The 23,566-nt window shown below is 46.5% G+C and overlaps 1 protein-coding gene across 1 annotated transcript in view; it reads right to left on the minus strand.

Annotated features, from left to right (window-relative positions):
• Positions 1-837: 837 nt before the first annotated feature.
• DSCAM (DS cell adhesion molecule) overlaps positions 838-23,566 on the minus strand; it is a 627,938-nt gene continuing 605,209 nt past the window's right edge. The window contains exons 31-33 of the mRNA XM_039229776.1: positions 16,554-16,751; positions 14,599-14,901; positions 838-1,715 (exon numbers count right to left, since the gene is read on the minus strand). Of these exons, the coding sequence (XP_039085707.1) occupies positions 1,363-1,715; positions 14,599-14,901; positions 16,554-16,751 (854 nt within the window). The 3' untranslated portion in view covers positions 838-1,362. The remainder of the gene's footprint in view (positions 1,716-14,598; positions 14,902-16,553; positions 16,752-23,566) is intronic.

A 23,566-nucleotide genomic window follows, 5' to 3' on the forward strand; every position in this document is an offset into this window, starting at 1 on the left:
CCATGTGGTAAATAATTTAAACTTGGAGGAAAGAAAAGTTAAATATCAGAGGAACCTCACTTACTATTGGCTGGTTTTCCTCTGGGTACAGAGGAGTGAATCAGAGGCAACATATTCTAAGACAGTTTAGTGCAAATTTAGGTAACAGTCATGGCGGTGACAGAACAGACCCCGGAGTGTAGGGTGCAGAGCATTCCCCAGTCCTCTCTGCCTTTCTTCAGCAAGCTGGTGCTAACTGTGGGACTCGAGAGGAGTCTGCAAATGTTTTCTGTATTGGGTCTGATGGTAAATATTTTCTACCTTACAGACCATCCCATCTCTGTTGTAACTGCTCACCTCTGCCATCACAGCACAAAACAGCCATAGACAAAATGCAAATGGTGCACATGGTGCTGTTCCAATTACATGTTATTTACAACAACAGCAGCGGGCTGGATTGGGTGCATGGGCTGTGGTTTGCTGACCCCCTGGCATAGCTAGAGGGTGAAGTGCTGTGGAGAGGCAAGGAAGGAATGAAACACCTGAGAAGCTTAGAACACCTGGCCAGCCCCTGGTTACGGTCAGGACCAGCTGTGTTTTCTGTGTTCTTCCCAGCCATTCCTGAGGAGCTCGGAGTTTTGGTATCCTCTCTGGTTTGTTAAATTGGGCTTGGGGTCAGCCCTGGTGTTTGCAAACACGAGAGTCAAGAGGAAGAAGGACCCAGTGATCAGTAGGAGACAAGAGAGGTAGACACCGAAATAAAGGCAGACAACCTTTCCTTTTTTATTTCGCTTAGACAAAATGCAAAGAGTGTCTCATTAAATTAAAAAATAAACAAAAAAAAAAAAAGAAAATCAAATTGATTCCCCCCCAACCCCTTCACTGACGGCACTCATCCCAATTAACAACAGAAGGAGGTCAAATTGAGGACCCAGTTTCTAATGGGAAAGAAAGGTGTGCAAACATGACGGAAGTCTCCCCCCCCCCTGCCCCCAAATCAAGGTTCCTTTTAAATTCACAAAGAGGGTAAATTTTTTTTCCTGTTTTCGTTCTTAAATCTTGTGTGATAGAACTTCCAGTCAGAAGGTTTAATTAGTCCCCCATGCACTTTGTAGAAAATCAGTAAAAATGCAATAGCCTGTGAAGATCATAAAACTGGACTTCTTTCCCAAAAAATCAGATGCCCAGGCAGGTGGAGCTCACACTCAGACAGAAAAAAAGCAGGAGAGTCTTTGCACTGTCTGTGGTTTCAGTATTTTCTCTTTTTTTAATATATTTTGGCAATTTTCTTTAATTATAAATATCGGAATTCCGTAAAAAAAAGGTAGCTTTGATTGAATTCTTTCAATTGTATTTACAACTGCTGTCCAGTCATGCTATTTGTTATACCAGGGTGTAGGATTTTGCGTAGGGATTGTTTCCTTTCAAATGGCCCCGAGAGTCGAGCAGGGATTCTTGGGAGCTACTCATCTTCGCTGCCTGTCCCAGCTCCGCTCCCTCTCGCTGAGGTAATGTGGCCACAGCCCCTTGTTGCCACTGCTGTCCCTCTCTCGTGGAGGACGTGGAGGAGGAGGCTTCCATGGGAATCGGTTCAAGGACCGTGGGTCGCTTCAGGGTCCGAGTTTTCTGAGGTTCCAAGCACGCTTGCCCTAAACTCAGGTCCCTGCTGGTGCCTGCACTGCTTCGGTTTAACAAAAAGTCCATTCTAAGGTATGGAGGCAAATGTAAGAGGTCACCTGGAAAGAAACACACAGAGTGGTTAGCTGGCTACAGTGGTTATCTGCGAAGCAGGTGCCTAGGGCCGTTCAGCGTTTAGAGCCGGGAGATGTCACTGGGCCCGGCCAGTGCTTTGCAGGACCCCTGGCAAGGGGTCGCTACGAAAACAGGTGGGCTGGTCCTCACACCCATCCCACCAGGCATGGCGAGAGCTGGCTTTTCTGCGGCACGTTGACGTAGGCTCCTAAGTGTCATACGTCAGCAGGAGACAAGAGAGGTAACAAGATCATTCAAAATCCCCCCATGGAAAGAAAAACATACATCAAAGACGACAGTGCGCCCCAGGTACAAAGTGTGATAGACTGGACCCCGTGTGGGATGGAAGCGCTCAGGGGGGCACCAGGCTTGAGGAGGGAGGCGGGATGCCAAAGAAAGGGGCATGCTCTTGTGTGGCCCCAGGGCTTTCGGTCTTTCTTACTCCAGGACACACGCAGACAAGGAGTGTTTGTGCGGTGACAAGCTGGGATGAACGCGGGGGGCTCTTCCTGGCCATCGGGGGCCAAGGAGCTCACTATTTTGGCTCACTTGTAACGCCTCCATGGCACACTGGGTGGGTGAGCAGCTCTGGTTAGAAAATGGGCTGGGGGTGTGCTGCCCTCAAGCCAGGACGCCAGACAGGAGGATGTTCAGGTGCGGGCAGCGTGCTGATGGGCTGAGCTCAGAGGATGTCCAGGGGATGTAAGAGGGAATAAAATAGTGAGACGGAAAGGGCCCAAGGATCGCGGCTTCTGAATGGAGGACAGCAGCACGTTGAAAGGGAAGGATGCTGTGGGTTTTTATATATCCAATTTCCAATAAAGACAATAACTCGTCTTTATTCTTGAGATTTTAATAAGCACATTATATTAATCTGCTCTTTTATTTATTTACATGGCTATTATTCTTTTATCATTTTGTTCGCATACTTAAGAAAACGTGGACTTCATTCACTCCCAGGGTGATTTGAAAATGTAGGTCAAGAGGGCCTCACGCTGCTTCTGAGACCCAACTAAATCTCGAACACTTGACATATTTGCAAAGTGCTGTAACAGATTTGGGAACGGCTCTCTATCCTGGTAACTCCCCACTGAACGAACAGGGCTGATTCAGCCCCTCGCAAAGCAGGAGCCTCCTGCTCCCAGCTGGATTGCCGGATGCTCAGGTCCTAAATTGGGTGGAACAAGTGTGTTTGAAATCAAAAGACAAAGCCCAGGACACCTGCTCTCTGCCTGCAGGGGCTCTCACGTTCGATTTCCTGATCAGAGGGTTAGGGTGGCTGAGAAAGGTGGGCGAGAATTACAAATCCTTAATAATGGAAGTAGCCCAGCCCCCACATCTTTGTGTATGAAGGCTGCTTGCGCACTGGTACTGCAGATCTGACAACTATTTGTGAATATCCAGTATCTCTGAGTGATCCCGTTTTCAGGCACCGCTTTATCAAGTTGTATGATGCTCTCATTCGCCCTTTCGACAGTGTGAATCCTGCAAATGAGCTTTCTTAATAATTCATGCCCTTCTGAGGAAGAAAGCACCGGAGTAATCGGTGGTGAGCTGTGTTTATTAAAGGCACTTTATGCCCGTTAAAATCCCACCCCATGTGCTAGTCCAAGCACCACTCGGGAGACTAAGTCTCTCACCCTTCTGTCTTCTATGTTCTTCAGATGCCTGAGAGATCTGAGAGGAATGGAAAACCATGCTGACAGTCTAGATATGGGCACACCCACTTTTCTTAACGTCCTGCCCTCTGTGGCCGTTTCCTTGGGAGATTCTGACGGTGGGGGTTAGGAGCAGAGGTCTGGAAGACATTGCCTGCATTTAATCTGGACTCAGTCTCCTCCCTTATAAAATGGGAGTACTAGCAGAATCTACCACACTGAGTCGTGGTGCGGATTTAATTCGATACTGCATGTGAAACACGTTTACTGTCAGACATCCCTTTCTCAGAAGGTCTGAAGTTCTGGCCTGGAGACCTGCCAGGGGAATGAGCTGGGAACGCTTCTTTTTACCTTGGCTTCTGTCTTCAGTGGGTTGATTAGTGTCTACCTCCCGTCCCCCAATATATGTCCATGTCCCAACCTTCAGATTGTGAGTGTGCCCTTACTTGGAGAAAGTCTTTGTTTATGTGATTAAGTTAAGGATCTCAGGATGAAGTCTTCAGGACTTGGGTGGGTCCTAAGCTCAGGGACAGAGGGAAAGGCAGAGGGAGAGTGGAGACAAGAGAAGAGGGGAGGAGCCACATGAAGACGGGAGGAGAGGTTGGACGGATGCTGCCCCAAGCCAGGGGGCACCTGCAGCCACCAGCAGCTGGAGGTGGCAAGGAGGCGGTCCTCTCCTGGAGTTCCTGGGGGGAGCACAGGCCTGCAGACACCGGAGTTTGGAATTCTGCCTTCCTAGAACTGTGACAGCATAAATCTGTGTTGTTTTGAGCCGCCCAGTCTGTGGTACTTTGCTATGGTGGTCACCGGACACTCACGCAGATGTCCTTTCGTCTTGGCTGCGATGGGAGGGAATCTGCTTCCGAAGGGAGCAGAGCCTCGTTGAAGGCATCTGTCTCCACGGGGAGCAGGCCTTTGAGCCCCTCACGCTCCAGCCCTCCCCAGCTGACCCACCTCCCAGCCACTGAATCCTCTCTAATGCTCGATGGGGCAATATGCCCCAAAGCGAACCCACCAGGAGTCGTCCTACACGTGTGAGAGGAGCAGTGACCCAGGAGAAGCTCGGGTCTACAGTCGCCTCTGTCAGGCACGCATGGCCCTTGGCACCCTTGTGCACATCACCCCACTGTGGCTGCAAACAGGGGCGGAGCCAAAGCCTGACTTTGTGCCGTTTCCAGTAAAACCAGTTACGGTGGGGTTTGCCTCTATTTTCAGCAAGGATTTAATAATTTGTTATTTAACCTCCTCTTTGCTTTACTCCTCCTTACCTCTCCTCTTTCTCTCTCCTTCTTGTCTTGCTTCCCTTATGCAGACCCTCTCCTCCGTGAAGTAAAGAGTGGAGGGAAGGGGTGAAATAGCGTGGGTAGGAGGGGGTAGCGGGGTAGCAGCGACCACAGCACAGACGGCAAGGAAAGTGGGGTGTGTGTGTGTACACATGTATGTGTGTATATATGTGTGCTTGAGTGTATTTGTGTGTGCATGTTTGTGTGAATACGTGTGTGCGTGTGGGTATGTGCATATGTGTGTGTATGTGTGTGCGCTTGTGTCTATGCGTATATATGTATGTGTGTGCATGTGTGTAAGCGCTTATGTGTATGTGTGTGCATGCATGTACATGTGTTTATGTGATTATGTGTGTGCATATGTGTTTATATGTGTGTATGCATGTGATTATGTGTGTGTCTGTGTGTATCTATGTGTATCTATGTGGTTATGTGTGTATGTGCTCATGTATGCATGTGTGATTGTGTGTGTGTATGTGTGTGTGAGAGACACAAAGAGGGGAGGAAGCCCCGGGGGAGAAGCAGACCCCAAAGGGGAAGAGGAGGTGCACAGGAGAAGGGAAAGGAGGAAGAGGGGCCCAGGCTCACATACTGGTGGCTGGAAGGGAAAGGATATGGTGACCCCAATGCCTTCTTCTGCCCTACTTACATAACTGCCTGCACTTCTAGCACTTTCCTAGTTAGCTAGATCCTGTTAGCTACTTTCCCAAACCCGGCATGAAGGCAAACACTGACGGGGGTAAGAGTCCCGAATGGGCCTTTGGGGCACACTCTGCCCACTGATTTTTGTGGGTTTTATTCATGCATTTGTGTGGTGTGAACAGTCATTCCGCTGTGCCCTGCTCCTCAGGCCCACGGCCTTGTGTCAGAGATGTAGGGTGAGGGTGAGGGTGGAGGGGCCCAGACACCCTCGGGAAGAAGGCACTCTGAGACTCTGAGCTGAGGGGCTGAGGTGCTGGACCAGACCGCAGTCAGAGGGGCTGACAAGGGTGGTCAGGGCCAGGTGAGTGCAAGGAATGGGACTTAGAGAGCAGGGAGAGAGAGATGAAGAGATCAGAGGGGGGATGAGAGACTGAAACACACACACACACACACACACACACACACACACACACAGGGAAGCAGAGGGAAGAAACATGAGATGTTGAACTTGGCGGGGGTGGGGATGAAAATGGGAGACAAAGAGCCATAAGCAGATGGGATGCGGCAGAGGAGTGGGGAAGGACACAGCCTACAGGCCCCCAGGGTGTAGATCACAGGTGAGGATGTGGCCCTGTCCCCTCTCCTGGCCATGCCCACCCACCCTGGGGTCTCTGCATACTTCCTCAGCCAGTAGCCTTGAGATCACAGACTGCCCGTCCTGTGCCGATGTGACTTCCACCTCCAGGGATGGGGGATGGCTCAGCCACTGTTCCGTGTTATGTCTTATTATTGACATAATGATAATGGTCTATTCCTCATTTTCCTCTCACTGCCCCTGGGACCTTAGGTGCCAATAGTATCTCTGAAAGTTCACACTGAACGAGAGGCATTGATTTCTCCCTCTGACCCTAACCACCTTGCTTACTGATGCCATCATAGCTCTTAGCCTCCAGCCGTGAATCAGCACAGACCCTCGGATGGCCCCGTGTCCCCAGCAGGTGCATGGAATGCTCAGAGCTTGCCATCACCCCCGAGGGGGCCGTCCAGCCATGGTTGGCCCAGCCCTGGGAAAACAGCTCTAATGAGCCTGCCTCACTTCTCTGAGGCCAGGAGACACTCCTTCCCATCAGGAAAGCAAAACTTCCTGAACTTTCTCAGTATACTCAGGCACACACAGAAAGTTAGAATGCACTTTGCCTTTGGAAGAAGGATGGCAAAAATCGATAAGGAAAAAGAGCAAGAATGCGTTGATTCAGAAAATCTGTAATGATGCACCTTCCATGAATCTCTTCTCGGGTAATGCTTCAAACCATTCAGTGTACCCACACTAGGGAAGGAAACATCTAAAGTTTAGGCCAGTGGTTCTCAGCAAAGAGTGAATCTACCCCTCAGGAAGCAGGAGGCAATGTCTGAAGACTATTTGGGTGTCACAGTTGGGGAGTGGCTGCTACTGGCCTCTACTGGGTATGGAGGATGTTGCTCGAAACCTTACAAAGCACAGGATAAGCCCTCCCCCCCTCATCCCGCGCGAAAAAAGCGACCTTACCTCCAATACTCATTGTGCTGTTTTTGAGAAACCATAGTTAAAAGGGGCCCAAGTTCACAGTTCCAAGTGGACCCTTAATCTGCTTTAATTTTGTTTGGAAACCATTTAATTCAATCAGAATAAGGGATTGTACTTCTCAGCTTCCACTGGTCCCCAAGGAGTTATGGCCTCAGTTCTTGGGAGAAAGTGAGGGAGGGTCTCCATGCAACAGGGGCCACAGGGTCTTCCTCTGACGTGGCCTGATGAGGTGGGAGATTATGATGCCGTAAAAGCATGAGCTAGAAACTTCTGGGCTTAATGCAAAATTCTTGCCTTTGCCTCTAAATGGTTCTGTGACCCTTTTGAGGTTTGCATCATATCTTTAGTCAAGTGGAGGGGGTGCAGTGAATGCTAAGGGCATCTTTAAGTCTTTCTTATGCTCTTTACTATCTCACCTGTGAATACTAGGTAAGCACATCTGTGTTAGGAATCGGGATAACAGAAACACACAAACACATTTTGGGGAGGCTAAAGGTCCAAGGCACATTGGAATAGCCCTCTTTCCCCTCCTATGCAATACTTCATTAGCACCTATGAAAGCACGCAGATGCTTTCTCAACAGATTCTTTGGAAATGAAAGTGAGTCAGGGTCCCTGGGGGCTTGGCTATCCTCTGGGGCCACATAAAACTTTCATCAATTTCTGATAAGGCTTCATCTCTATGCTTGGATGGAGCTAGATATTGATGCAAAGGTAAGAAGCAAAGAATGGTTACCTTGACTTCTAGCAATTTCAATAAGAACCACACAGATCAGACTTGTAATGATAGTACAGCAACAAAGAGCTAGTTACAAAGGGAGAGCATGGAGTCTGCCCATTCCGGAGGCAAACGAGATCTAACACTTTCTTAGTTTAATATTAATGCTGCAGCAAGGTAATGAAAACTTGTAAGTGAACCTCTTTTGGTAAATGAATCTTCGCTCCCAAATGGCATCCAGAAAAACCCCTAAATAAATAATGTGAGACTGATACCAGAGGCCCGTGTATGTGGATTCTATTACCATTCTTGGCTTGTACTTAGGAGGCTTCATGCATTTTTAAGAGCTCATCAATACTGCAATCCTCCTACTCACTGCTGAACTTTAAAAACTACACTGATGTATGAAGTAGGGCTTTGAGTTTGTTGCTGCTCACGATTCTTCTGAAATCAAGCAGTTCTGAATAAAAATCAGGATTGGAAAACGTGCCCCAGCATTTGGGCAAGGTCAGGACCACTTATAGCAGGGAGTTTGGAGCACCCAGTGAGGAAGGAGCTGTGAGGTTCAAGGAAGCTCCAGTTCCCACATAAGACCCATGAGGACCCACACGCCGGGAGCCACTGAGAGGTCAGGCTGGCTGGGGGCTCATACCTGCTCCATCAGGGGCTGGTAGACCCATGCACCTTGAGTCATCCCACAGGGGGACTGAGTTAACCTGGACGCAAGAGGATTCTAGGCAGAGGAAATAGACATTTGTGGAGTTGAGGAGCCCAGAGAGCAGGGGTCTTGACAGGTGAGGCAGATGGGGCTGGGTTCTCAAAGCCTTGTGTGTCTTTATCCTGAGAACAGAGGGCAGCCACACAAGGGATTTCAACATGAGAGGACTGACTGCACCACTTGAATTTAAGGCTTGTTGCTTCCCACTTTGGGACACAGGATGCACTAGAAGTTGGTGCCAGCTGTGTTCACACAGGACTTTGCTGTTTTCTCACCCTTTTGTATATTCTCAGCACCTTTGGGTTGCTCCTGGCTTATCATGGCATTTCTCGTGTGTGCGTGCATGTGTGTGTGCATGTATGCGTACGTGTGTGTGTGTGTGTGTGTGTGTGTGGTATTCCCATCTTTCACAAGCTGGATCTGGACCCTGTTTCTTGGATCTCTTCTTTATCTTCCTGGTGTCTTCAGGTCTCGGTCCGCTGTTGGTGATACTACATGCTATTCCTAAAATAAGGAGACTGTGGGCAGTCTTGGCTTAATATATTAACACTTTTACATCTTAGGATAATACCTGGTGTAGTAGCTTTTTACAGAGAAGATATCCAATAAATATGGGTTGAATAAATGAGCATTAAGAGATTTGTGTCTTTCTGGAGATGCCATCAACTTGCGCTGTGGCAAAACTTTTTGCTTATTCATGCATGGCACTGGAATCTAGAACCTTCCTTCTGGCCACTCGGCAGGACACAGGTGTGCCTCCTGCCTCTCCCTCACACGTTGTCAGGCATGGGTCTCCTCCTTACCTTGCACTACTTGTGGGCTGGCTCCCCAGCAACTCAAGCTGAACCCCAATAAGCCAGGCAAGAAAAACTGAGCTAAGGGGCTTGGAGTCCGAGAAGAGGCAGTCAGAACAGCAGAACGCACACTGAACTGGAGGATGCATTCGATGGCAGCACCTACAGTAAACCCGCAAGAGCGCTCGGAAGGATGGGAAGGCTAGGGCACCTGTAACCAGAGGCAGGAAAGGGGAGGTTGGTGCAAAAGGTGAGACCCTTCAGAATAAGTCCACCATCACTTCCTGCGTCCCAGAGACGTCAGACTGAAATAGCAAGTCAGTCCTTTGAGAAGACAAAATCGCAAATGCACATCAAAGAATTGGTTTCCCAGCAGCGATCCAGGAGGAGCTCGTTGGGGTATTTAGGTCTATCCAAGGGCAAGGATGTACAGCAATATTCAGAGGTGCTGCTAATGGCTCCAGGTCCTTCTAATTGTAAATATTATGGGAGCATTCGAAAGTTCGTCAGCTCAGAACAAACTCTTGCTCCGAGAGGTGAATGTGAAGCTCATTCCAATCTCCTGCCTTTGCTCTTCCCTCTACTCGGACCACTGTCCCCTTAAGATGTCTGCCAGGCTTTCTCTGCCACAGGCACCGTTTAGATATCAGCTCGTGTTTCACTGCTCCCAGAAGCCTTCCGTGACCATTCTCCCCAACCCCTGACCCCTGCCAGGCTTTGTCCCTTTCCCCAGTTACTTCTCTTCCCGGCACTTATCACAATCTGAAGCTGTATTATTTGCTTACTTGAATAGTGTCTGTCTCCCACACCAGGTATGTAAGCCACCTTACGATGGGGTGTTTGTGGGGTTCATCTATCATTGTATCGCCAGCTCTGAAAGTGGGTCCAGATATTGAGTGAGCACTCAAAAAGCACATGCTGAAGGGGGAAAGGAGGCTGAGAGGCCAGGAGGGAAGAGTCAGAGACATTTCTAGAAGGATGGAGACCAGAACCATGCACATGTGCATGGTGTGTGTGCATGTGGAAATATCAAAGATACTTGCACTTGAAAGGAGACCCTTTCCATAGCTCTTAGAATAACATTCATGATAGAAACTTCAAAATCTAACTTTAAGGAGTGCAGAAAAGAGGAGAAGGATGCAAGTCTGAGGCACGGGGCCCCAGCCACCCCACCCAGGGTGGGGAGGGGAGGAGGGAGGCAGAACTGCTTGAGAGGAACCAAGTGTGGTGCCTTGGGTCAGAAGGAGGGAGTCTGTGTCAGGTGACCTGCTGGGAGCAGAGCCACGTCCTCGGGAGGCGAGGGAGATGCAGGCAGTGTGAGGCTGAAGAGGGAGACGTGGAGCAGGGAAGCTCTCTGGAGTGTAATTCTGAGCCAGCACAAGAACCGCAAGGGCTTCGGAGGGGGGACAGCATGATCGCAGGAGCTGGACAGCAGGAAGAGAAACCTTCATCGGAGGGCGCCCCAGGAGCAGAGGTGGGCTTGTCCTTCAGGTAAGCACCTGTCAGCCCATGTTCTTCTCTTTGGATAAATGCACACACCCAGAAGGGCATGAGGGATGGCATGAGTGGATCCAAACACCGAAGCCCCCAAACTGCTTCACGGAACTGGTCGCTCAGAGAACCAGCAAGTTGGCGGCAGGCAGAGGTCCCTTCCAGCTGGAAAACCTCAAGCACATTCCTCATGGGAGGGGCTGATGGGCATATATTTAAGGCTGGGGTCCTAAGGTGTGAGTGCAGAGATCTAAATGGGCCGACCCTTCTCCGGCTGCTCATGAGGCCAGGATGCATTGGGTTGCCTACGCGAAGCTTTCAATGGATTTAGGTAGCTTCGTGCAATGGCATTTCTTGATGGCACAAGGACAAACCTCATGAATAAAGGAGGAACAGTCATCCAACGATGTTAGAAGCTGGCTCAGGATGCTACCTGAACCCAAGAACAGCAACTGTAATCAAAGTGTTGGAAGTTGCCTTGACCAAGAGGGAAAGAAGCTGTTAAACCTTCCAGAGGAAGATAGAGTTTTGTTTGTTTGGTTTGTCTTTTTTTTTTTTTTTTTAAATATTTTTATTTATTTCTAGGAGAGAGAGAGAGACAGCATGAGCAGGGGAGGGTCAGAGAGAGAGGGAGTCACAGACCGAAACAGGCTCCAGGCTCTGAGCTGGCAGTCAGTACAGAGCCCGACGCGGAGCTCGAACCCACGAACCGCGAGATCATAACCTAAGCGAAAGTTGGACGCTTAACCGACTAAGCCACCCAGGCGCCCCTTGTCTTTTGTTCTTAAAGATGGGAATAACCATCCATTATTGCAGAAAATAAAACAGTAGCACAACTGGCATTTTATTTAAAATGTAAACATCCAAAAAATTCAGTAAATGCAGAGTTCAAGTACTATTGAGCAGCTAAAGCTAGATTCTGTTGTTTGCCATGCGTGTGAGCCATCACATTGCATTGGGGAGCGCCCCCTTATTTGTGGAAGAGATTTCCTTTCCATTTGTCAACAGCAAGAATAGAAAATAAATCACTTTATTTAAAGTTAGGCTGGAAGATGGGGTGGACTTAAATGTTCTTTTATATTTTAATAATAAGTTCTAATGATTGTAATGTTTTAACCAATTGGCCAGCCTTGTCATCATCACAGCGATGTGATATCACAGCTATCGGCATTCATTCAATATATTTATTAAGCACCTACTATATGTGCCACATACAGTGATAGAAGCATATATTCAGTGTCATTAAGTCATTTAAGATATTTCTGACTGTGCTGACAGATTATCTGCAAGACACTGGGAGCGAAGTTTGGAGGCAATTAAGACATGTTTTCTGTCTTCCTGGAGCCAGGATCTGGACAGGTTGATTTAACTTGGATCACAAACGGAGAAAAAGAGCATCAAACAAGAAGACCCCAAGGTGAGGAGAAAGATGGGCAGAGGCTGGGGAGACTTTGCTGACACTGACTGATACCAGCTAGAGCCCTGGGGACACAGGGAGGAATGACCAACTGATGATTTTGACGCAGCATCCAGTCAGCAGAATAATAAATTGTAACCTTGAGGTTTGTGCCTGGTGTTGAATTCAGTCTCATTATAAAGGAACAACAGAAAGGGTTTCCTAAAAGCATATCAAATATTCAATAATAATACAGTCATCTAGGGTGGACAAAGCAAAGTTTATGGACATTAGGACTTGTGCTGATTTTAAAAAATTACTCACACCTGAAGTCATAAGCTCGTTTTAGTCTACATAGCATTTTAAGACTATACTATTTCACTTACTTGTGATCTTTCAACCATCCTGATGGATCCAAACAACAACGTCATAACAAAAGTACAAACTTTTTGGGGCTCCTAGGTGGCTCAGTCGGTTGAGCATCCGACTTCGGCTCAGGTCACGGTCTCACTGCTTGTGAGTGTGAGCCCCGTGTCGAGCTCTGTGCTGCCAGCTCAGAGCCCGGAGTCTGCTTCAGATTCTGTGTCTCCCTCTCTCTCTGTCCCTCCCCTGCTTGTGCTGTCTCTGTCTCTCTCAAAAATGAATAAACATTAAAAAAAAAGTGCAAACTTTTTGGAACTTCTGTTGAAACAAGACATCAAAAAGAAAACTCAAGCCTTTAATTAATTCAAAGCCTACATATATAGGCGCATCATTTCACCTAGGAGCTCTTGTACGCAAGGGAAAACGGTTGCCAATGGAAGGATCCCGTATGACTGGGTGATACGCAAATGAGGTGGATGCTTCTGAGGACGTCAGTGGCCAAGGAAGGGAAACCAGCAAAAGAGGGAAGGAGGAGAGGAGCCAGCCGCACAATCCGGAGGCCACACTGGAGTCACCCTGAGAATCCTTCAATGAAGCAACAAGAGAAACAACAACTGCTAACCCCTCTACCCCAAACATGTCAATGCGCGTCTTATACAAACCGCATATGGTAGGGCCCCCATGTCATGCCCATTTTACAGAGAGAACAACTGAAGGCTACCAAGGTTAAACATGTCCAGAGGCACATTTTCTCCTCTCCTCTCCTCCTCACCCTGAGGCTTTAGAGCCATAAAGAGCTTATGTTTTTATTGCATTTGCCTTGCAAATAAATGCCAACAACGAAAAATGCTGGAAGCAAAAACACCCACAAATCACAGCTCAACTTCTCCGCGAGGAGGTAGACAGAATGAAAATAAATGAAGCCATCATTCTTTATTGTACGCTGGCATGAATCTTGACTCCATTTTTGAAGGTTAGTTGTTGGATAGACAATTCTTATTTTATATATTTTTATGCGTTTATAAGGCTCATTTCAGCTGGGCTATATGCCATAAAACCCAAGGGAATTGCAGTAATTTAAAAGTGAAGATAAATTTTGAAATAGGACTAGAAGAGTGGTTCAGAAAATGGGAAAAGGAGAAATAAAACTGGATTCAACAAGTATGGATAGGGCGTCCACAAAGGAAAGTCTACAGGCAGCTATTTCACGGTGAAGAATAAAAAGCAATTCCTCAGATGAGGAGTACAACAGGCTACCATGGCCGGATTCTGTCTAAAGATGTGTCTATTTGCCCCATATAATGGCTTGCAAGTATCTGACCCGACACTTGAAAACTGTGGGTCTCCATATAAAACCAAGATGTCTGGCTTCTCTTGAGAAAGTCACTCATACTAATCCCCCATTTCTACTTGGGATTAGTTGGTGGGAACATGCTGGAGTCTCTTCCCTCTAGATAGTCTGTGAACTCTTGAATTTTCCACCTGCATCATCTCCTTTTTCACTGCTCTCCATTCTCTTCACTTATGTATGTGATCTGCTGGGCCCTGCAGGCCTTAGAGCTGAGAGCCGCCACCCACACACCCAGATCACTGTCACAAGCTCGAGGCAAAGACTGAACCAGTGGCTGACCAAAGCCGGTTACTGTCACTTTGGATAACTCAATGAAACTAAGGCCCACACACTGGCCCCCTGGTAAGACTCTCCTAAAAGCCTTAAGTACAGCAGCTTTAAAACACGAGCCCCTGTATTTGATCCTCCTCTCCTCACATGGTGGGATCTCCTTCTCTCCCATGTGAGCTCCTTGGGCTCTCTGACTGCTTGAACAACATCTGGAAATGATGTGTCATTTTCCAGAGACTGGCTCCTAAGAGACTGGCTATGTCCACTGTTTGCCTGTGGGGACAGGACACTTGCTTTAGACCGAGCTGCCATGATACGAAGAAGCCCAAGCCTACACATGGCCATTGGGGAAGGGCTCCTCCAGACCTAAGTGAGCCTCCCCAGCTGACACTACTGGAACAGAGAGGAGCTGTCCCCACCAAGCCCTGGCTACATTTCAGATTTGTAAACAAAATGAGTGATGATCGCTGTTGTAAACCAGTAAGCTTTGGGGTGGTTCATTACACAGCTACCTATAAACAGAGCATCGAGTCCAAATATTAGGGTGGACTTTCATAGCGGATGGGTGCGAATCAGGAAGCTGAGTCTCCTAAACAGTGGTCTGAGCATTTGTTTCTCACCTGGCCGATGTGCCTTTGGAACCGCCATGTTCATCACTCGACCTCCATCCTGAGGTTTGGGGGGAGATGCAGTGAACCTGCAGATCCCCGATTCTGAAGGGGTGCTGGAGGTCAGACTGTCTGTGTACTCATTTGTCCCTGCCGTCAACTGTTCAGATGATGTGTCTGATATGAAGCACTCAGTGATGGTGAACTTGGCGTGCCTCAGTTGCTCTTCCATCTTGGCATGCTCGTAGGCCCTGGCCAGTTCTTCATAAGTGGAGGAGGCACTTTCTGTGGAGACCATGCTGCTCCGCGCTCGATCTATAGCATAAGAAGAGAGAACAAGATGGATACTCTATTGCTTTACGGTCTCCTCGACTGGATGGCCATCTCAGGCTTGTGGCTATTTCTCCCAGATCACTGTACAAGCTTGCAGGGTCCTGGGGGGTTGGCTGAGAATTACCTTTGTCACCATGTGACCTGCATTCTATGTCTCCGTAAAGTGGGCTCAAGAAGATTTGTTTCAGTTCAGTTGTCTTAGTCAGATACTCCCAGCCTGGGATGCTTACAAAATTCGGCGTTTAGTTAAAATGATTGGGAATGCCCTGTAAATGAATGTCAGTGTCCATTGCCTGCTCTGACTTGCAAATCGGTCTGTTCTGCAGAGACTTTTATTGGCATGAATGGTTTGAGCTCTGTGGCTCATCCTCTCTGGCTTTGACTTGCAAGGAAGACATGTTGGTGGTTAAAAATGAAGCCATGATTCTGCACAAAATTGGCCGGTGTGAAGAATGGGCCCTGATTCCTGGACTCATCCTTTGTGACTGCCAACATTTGTGGGGCCCAGAAAACCTCCAGGATAAAAGAGGTGCATCTTGGTCAGAGGAACCTGTATTTTACACATGAAAAAGTTTTGAATCACCTCTGTGGAACTCTGAGACTCTTCTTTTTTTTTTTTTATTATTTAAAAAATTTTAAATTTTTTACATTTTTTAAATTTAATTTTTTTAATTTTTTAAATTTTTAAATAATTAAAAATTATTAAATAATTTTTAAAAATGTTTTATTTATTTCTGAGAGAGAGAGAGAGAGACAGCATGAGCAGAGGAGCATCAGAGAGAGAGGGAGACACAGAATCTGAAGCAGCTCCAGGCTCTGAGCTAGCTGTCAGCACAGAGCCCGACATGGGGCTTGAACCCACAAACTGTGAGATCATGACCTGAACTGAAGTCAGATGTTTAACCGACTGAGCCACCCAGGTGCCCCTCTGAGACTCTTCTAAGAAGAATAACAGCCGTAAAAATAAATGTACAGGGTAACACCCCATTTTTGGAACATTATTTTTGAAGTATATCACCCAGAACAAAAGAAAATGAGTATTTGAGTTTTCTACAGCTATTAAGTTTAGATATAATTTCTTTTCAAGAGTTAAGGCTGGGGGCTGGGGCAGCCCAGTTCTATTCTTAGGCCCTGTCTTCTCTCAGAAGTGAAATCCTGGTGGTTGATGCCACAGACTGGATGACTTACCTTATAATCAACCCCTGTTGAATTGTCAAAAGGATCAGTCCATGTTCCCTATAGAGGGTGCCATGACCTTGCCATGACTCTTCAAGTGCAGTGTCTTAAACCCAGAAATGGTAATAAGTCATGTGCCCTCAGAGTATATTCAGGAATTATTGTAATCATTTGGGTGAACATTTTAAAGTACCTGTGTTTCTTCAGCGGGGTAGGAACTGAAAGGAGGGAATAGCACAGGTCTGAGATTCAGGACACCTGACATGCCTGTTGGTTTTGCTCTGCAGAAATCACTGGGCCCTGGGTATCATCAATACTACACAGTTGTACTAGTACCGGTTACATAAACAGCCTAACAATTTGAAAGTGACCTTGAAAGAGCGTATGCAGGGGCCTGTGAAGGCCGTCTGTGGGCAATGCCCATTCCCAAGGCTGAGGAGGGGTGTGCAGGCCCCTACCTGTGTCTTGTGAGGGGCTGACACTGTAAGTGTCACTCTCCTTGTCCACTGATCCTGCAGCCCTGGGCGTCGGCAGCCTCCAGTCTGTGGTGAGCGTGTGTGCTGAAATGGTGGGGTGGGGTCTGTTGAGAGTCCACTGGCTGGCATACCGGTTTCTGGCTGTGGGTCCCGCCTTTGCGTTCCTCCTGGTGGTAGGATCTGTGAAGAGCCAAGGATAATGTATGCTTTAGTCTCTAGGAATATGGCCGGTTGTGATCAAAGTGTTGAGTGTGGTTCTTCCCACCCAGCCTTAAGATGCCCTTGCAGGACTCATACCTCCTGGAAGTCTTTCCTTCTGTCTTTGTCTAGAATATTCGCTTCCTTTCTCATGTGGTCTGAGACATTTATGTGATACTTAAGGATTCTAAAAAGTCCCGTGGGATAAAGAACGTTAGATTTGGACTCAGGAGTTATGGAGTCAAACTTTCCTCTTGGCCCTTAATGTGCCCAACATGCATCACTTAAATTTCCAGAGAATAGCCACCATCTTCCATGCTTGGCCAAATGTGCTCTAATGTGGTCTTTTTTAAAAAAATAGTTCTCCTACCTTAAGGTGTTGTTATGGGTTGACTCATGTCGACTCAAAAGATATGTCCACATCCTCACCCCTAGTACCTCAGAATGTGCCCTTACTTGGAAATAGGGTCACTGTAGATGTCATTAGTTAAGATAAAGTCAGACTGTACCAGGGTAGGTCTTTAATCTAACATGACTGGAGTCCTTTTAAGAATAGGAGAGGAGAATGCCATGGAACAATGGAAGCAGAGATTGAGATGCTGTAGCTACAAGCCAAGGAGTGCCAAAGACTGTCAACAGTGACCACCAGAAACTAGGAAGAGGCAAGGAAGGATCCTTCTTTACAGGTTTCAGAAGGAGCAAGCTGATATCTTGAATTTGGACTTCTGGCTCCCAGAAGACAATAAATTTCTGTTCTTTTAAGCCACCCAGTTTGTGGCATGTTGTTATAGCAACTTTAGGCATCCTCTGTGTTATTGTAGTTTTGCATTTACTCATTGGCTTCATTAGGACTGTTTTACTCATCAACTAAATTGCAAGTTCTTAGGCCAGGATTCTGATACCTTCTTGTCCTAAGACTCGTTTAGTCTTTTGCATATGGTAACATATGTCTTCAGTGGAATTGTCTGAACTTTGTCAAGGATATGGGTCATTCAATGTGGAGAACACACGGTTAATGGGGACCTGGATTTCATGTGTCTGCCTTCTTCAAAGCCACAGAGATTTATGTATACCGAGGCTGGTACCAGATTGGTTTCATTTTCTCTAAGTCTGGAACCAAAGACAGCAGGTCAATAGGTGGACAGAGTTCTTAGTTCAGCTCTTTGGCCAGACACTGGGGTGGACCAACAACCCTGTCTTCTCTAGAATCCTGTAGAATAGGGGAGAGAGGGGCTCGGTTACCTTTCCTTGGGCTCTAGCCTATAGGCAACATAAGGTCCTAGAGAGGCCTTTTCCACCACTGAATTCTCTGCTTCTCAAAAAGGAATTTTATGCAGTTATATTTCAAAATGGACTGGCCACTTCTAAACACAACAGTCTATATTTATTGCTCAGCCCTAATAAGGCAGTAGCAAAAGATCAATGCTGAGAGGGCCTTCCCTTGGCATTGTTACAGTGACTTATGTGATTTCGTGGGGAAGTTTCTTTAAGGTAAGAGTGTTCATCCTTGGGTCCATTCACAGAGCCTATGATGATCTCTGGTACACATAGGCCCCTGGCTGGATACACTTAGCCCAGGGTCACTTTATGAATGAGGCAATGGAAACTCAGAGAGGAAAAGTGACACAGCTATTAAGTGGTAAAAATGGAGCCCAAGATTCCATATATTGGTTCAGAGATTGCCCATCACTTGACCACACATGTCCTCACATTGGACATCTAAGTGTCTCATACAGTGTCCACCATGACACTGGCTCATTTGTAATGCCATGTTGGATCATGGGAGGCAGACACTTGAATGTAGTGAAATGACTTTCTTTTTAAATGGAAGATTTTCTTCTTTGCAAATTCTAGTTATTGGAGTTTGAACCCAATCCATCATTCTACAATGCTGGGGAGAAGCATTAAGATGGCAGCCAAATCAATATATTTTAAGATTTCCTGGGTCATCAGAATGCTTCATCTTGGTACATATTCTTTGGGGCATTGATTTTTAAGACACATTTCATCCCTTACTTGGAAAATTTCACAGAAGACTTTATCGGAAGATATTTTTTTTGCCTTGATTAGAATGTAAACATGTTATGCTTGAGTGCCAAGCTCTCTGGACAGCAAGGTATGAATGATAATTGCATTTTCTCCACTGAAATGCTAGGAGAGAGGTCCTAAAAGAGATAGAAAAACATTCTTATGGGTAGGAGGCTAAATATCTTCCAGGTACTATGGACTTCATAAGTAGAGCTTAGATAAATGGAGCTTGTTATTTAAATGCTAATGAATCTTTTCCAGAAAATTACCCAGTCCCTTACATAAGATATGAGGATTCACATTTTTATTCCTCTTTCTGTTTCTTGCAAAGACAGCCGTGGATCAGATTTACTCCTGGCATAGATGCTTGGGTGGGGGTGGGGATGTCAGTTTCATCTTCTTGCTTTAAGGATGCAATCTTTTTCCCTCCAATTCCCCCCCCCGCCGATATTTCCTCCCACCAAGCCCACCCACCCATAGTGGGGCAGGACCTTAGCCCCTTTCTCACTTAGATTGCTCTATGTGGAAAATTCCATGGTCAAGTTGTGCATGTCAGTCTCTGTTCAAAGCTAGAACTCTTTTCAAGTTAATTTTGTTAATTATCCTTTTTTTTCCTTTTAGATGAGGACAGTTTTACCAGTGGCCTGATAATATTGGAAATATAGGTCATGGTATTACTTTCCTTGAACCACAGCCTGCAATTTTGTTCTGCTCTAAGCAAGCATCCTAGAGGCAAAATGATCTCAGTAGGTAGAATATTGAGGTAGTTGACAAATTTTTTTTAAATTTTTTTAATTTTTAAAAAAAATTTTTTTTAATGTTTTATTCATTTCTAGGAGAGAGAGAGAGAGACAACGTGAGCAGGGGAGGGTCAGAGAGAGAGGGAGTCACAGACTGAAACAGGCTCCAGGCTCTGAGCCGGCAGTCAGCACAGAGCCCGACGCGGGGCTCAAACCCAAGAACCGAGAGATCATAACCTAAGCGAAAGTCGGACGCTCAACCGACTAAGCCACCCAGGCGCCCCCAAATTTTTTTTTTAATAATCAGGTTTTGGGAGCTGTTTTGTACCTCAATTGAACTCTTTGTATGATAACTCCTATGATAGCAGCTAAAATAAAAATCTGACTTGGATTCCGCTTGGTAGCCTCCTTTGTGGGTCTTACCAGCTAATCTAAGAGAACAAGTGTTGAGATCTACTATCCCTGCATGGAAAGCATTTTATTTGGCTCCTCCATTCTAATATAAATAAAACTTAGTGGTGAGCTATCACAGTTGCTAAACAGCTACCAAATTAGAAGGTAAGTGATAGAAATAACTCTTGGCCTTTCAACACTGGGTCTAAACCTAAATTAAGCTTTTCTGCCCACTGAATCAAATTGTTTTAATCATCCTGAATTTGGGATAAGAGAGGATTGGGGGGGGGATAATAGGATTATAAAACATGTCATGTGTACTGTGATCTGGGTATTAATCTGTTTTTATTCCCAGCTATTCCTAGTCCTATCTTGTAGGTGCTGTGGCCTCAGTTTCACGTGGTGATGATGCTGGGGGGAGGTGCTGAACATTCCCATCATGTAACGAACAAATATTTATCAAGGGCTCATTACACATGGCATACTCCTCGCCCCATGGAGTATTTTCCTGCAGGACGATGTCTAGTACGATTCCGGGTGATGGAGCGTGCATGTGTTTTCAAAGTCAAAACAAAAAAAATTTCCATCTATGTTGTAAACTCTTCTTATTTATATATGGAAGTCTACTCATTCTGTAGATATCCCCTAGGAAACACGGTCTCTACTCAACAGCAACAGGGAGCAGTTGAGGAGGGGATTCTGAGTTAGGTTGCCTGCCTTTGACCCAGTTACACTACTCACTGGCTATGAGCTCGTCAGACATGCCCACTTCCCTCGTCTCTGAGAGTGGGGTTATCATCTCACCCACTCAAAGAGCTGTTGTGAGACGTGGTGGTGGTGGGAGCTCCATAGATCTTGGGGCCTGTGATTCCTGAGTGACAAACACTTGGCAAGGGTTGGAACACATTCTGTTTGTTGGGAAGAGGGTGGAGGGACATTTGGTAGGTTGATCAGGAAGGCTCGAAACTCAAGTTAGAGAAGGTTTGGCAGAAAAAGATACCTATTAAAAAATCATAAAATCAGATGCTGGAGAGTTCCCATGCTTCAGGAAAGAGCTGAAGAATAGAGCTGGTGAGGACAGCAGCTTCCACTCATTCCCAGTTTAGCCCTTCCATGAATCAAGGGCCCTGTACACGCTCTTGGCCCAGATGGGAGGATGGCGAACCAAGGGATGACTTCCAAGTTAATATGACCCAAAAAACCTGGGCCAAATCTAACACATATTATTTCACATGTCTTTGTACCCTTGCACATTTCTTGAGTAAGAAAGTTAATTTAAGTTCTCCTGTGATGATCTCATTTGTAAGTCTTCACAAAGTGTGCTGGGGAGAGACTGTGTACATACTTACAAACATCTGATCAGCTAGCAAACACACCTAGCGGATTAGATGTCCCAGGAAATGGAGAACAAAGAAAGGGGCCAAATGGACTGCCCAAGTCCTGTTTATTTAAAATGCCAAACATCCTTTCTTTTCCATTCCTTCTACTTGGACTTCAGAACTTGATAGTCGATTGATACTTAAATCTATTTGTTGAGTGCCTACTGTGTGTCAGACCTGGTGGCTGGAGCCGGGAAAGGGGAGCCGCAGACACAGACACAGACACCATCAGAGGCCTCGCTTTCAAGTGTACCCTAACCTACAGGAGCGACAGGGAAGCAAACAGAGCTGTAGATACAGCCAAGGCATCTGTTTTCACTGGCTGAAGGGCTAAATAGCCAATGTGATCTCTCTTATCCTCATAATGAATCTTTGTCACAACTCTGGAAAGCTAAACAAAACATCTAGAAACATACCTTCTATGATGCAGCCACTATAATGTGCAAACAACCTGTTGTGGATGCTCTTACGACTAAAGAATTCCTACAAAAATGACACAGTCCTAGCATAATTAGAATAGAGTGATAGTGTCTTTTGCAGTTGAGGAAATAGAGTATAAATCAGCCTCTGCAAATGTCCCAAACTTCAGTGTGAGAAGCCCACTGCATGGGATCTGAGATGACACAGGTGAACCACTGGGCACAGGTGACAAGCTTTAGGGTGAAGGATGTAAGCAGAAAACTGGAATTCAGAAAGCTCTCAGCTTGTCTTCTGCTAGGACTCTTCTGCTGGGAGGCCAGTCACACACTGCTGCCACTTTAAAATGAGAAATGGGAAGCTCTTAGTGCTTTGTAATGTGGTTCCAGAGGGAACATTTAATGAAAAAATGATCCCTAGCAGTGATTGTGGTGCAGATGCTAAATGAATAGCTCTGTGTTTTTCTTTGGAACGAGAGATGGGTACATGACGTTGAGTAGATTTGCTTAATGTTTGTAAACATTATTGGATGAAGCTCATCACAAATGAAAGAAGCATCGTTCTGTAAGCTGTGGATGCTTCAGTGTGATCTGATCATCAGGCTGAATCCCGCCAGCACATCCCAACACGCTCAGAGCAGAGTGCAAACTCATGAGGCTGGCCCAGGAGGCCTGGTGACCAGACCAACTCTTTCTCTGGCTCCTCCCTGTCGCCCATGGCATTCCAATGATGCTTCTGCCCCATTAGGAGCTGTTCCCTCCTGTTTCCCCTGCCCAGCAGGCCAGCTCCGACTCGACTCTAGACTCAGATTTTCAACTCAGTGATGACCTTTCCAGACTTGGATCTGAAGTAGCCCCTCCCATCGTCCCCACATGCCCCCCGACTCACCATCACATCATTGGGTCTTTTTTCCCTAGTCCTTATAGGTAAATGAAAAATGCTTGGGTTCCCTGGTTAATGCCCAGTTCCTCTACTGAGACGAAATGAATGCCTTTGTGCATCTTACGATGTATCCCCATTACTGGGCCATATGGAAAGTAAAACCTTAATAAACATTTTTGAGCCTGAATGCAGGAATCCTTAAAGTTCCCCAACAATGCTCACAGCATTATAGGAGTGAGACACTCAGAAACGCCTCTCCTACGTGCCTCTGGCCCTGCCACTTGCTTCTTTCTGGTTATAGCTTCTGTTTGTGACTGACATTCACACCTCTGTTGATATTTTGAAGGTCACTGAATCAATGCTTCCATTAGTTGGGGAGGTGGTGGTGGTGATCACGCAGTTGCGAGGTTCCCAGTGCTTTAGTGTGACTGTTCCCTCTCTATTTATGACTGGCCTTTGTGCATGCCTCTGCTAGTTGAACACTGAAAGGAAGGTGGAGAAGCTCGCTTATTTTACCTGTCAGAAAGAAGGCATGTGCTGTGAGTGTGGCAAGCTTGAGTGGTCCTGTCCCCCTGTGCTAAGGGCAGGGACCCATGTCTAACACCTGGGAAAGTATTTCTCCGGTAGGACTGCAGACAATTAGCATCAGAATGACCTAGATTGTCTGTTATGATGCAGATTCCTGGGCCTCACCCTAGACCAAGTGTATCAGAATCTCTGGAGATAGAGTCCTGGAATGGGTGTTTTGAACAGGCCCCCTGGGTGATTCTGATGCACCTGAAAGGCTGGGAACCACCACCTGGGCACCTGTCATGTTTTCCTTACCTCTTTCCTATTTTCCTGCCAATGTCTCCATTAGCTTACATGCCAACTAGGCTGAGGGAATTCTGAGGTCAAGGATCCATCCATTTCAGTCCCCCTGGGTCTGTAATTCTTCCCTCACTGAATAGCAATGAGG

This window comes from Hyaena hyaena, unplaced genomic scaffold, assembly GCF_003009895.1.
Source record: "Hyaena hyaena isolate Hyena2069 unplaced genomic scaffold, ASM300989v1 scaffold_2, whole genome shotgun sequence".
Taxonomy (NCBI): Eukaryota; Metazoa; Chordata; class Mammalia; order Carnivora; family Hyaenidae; genus Hyaena; species Hyaena hyaena.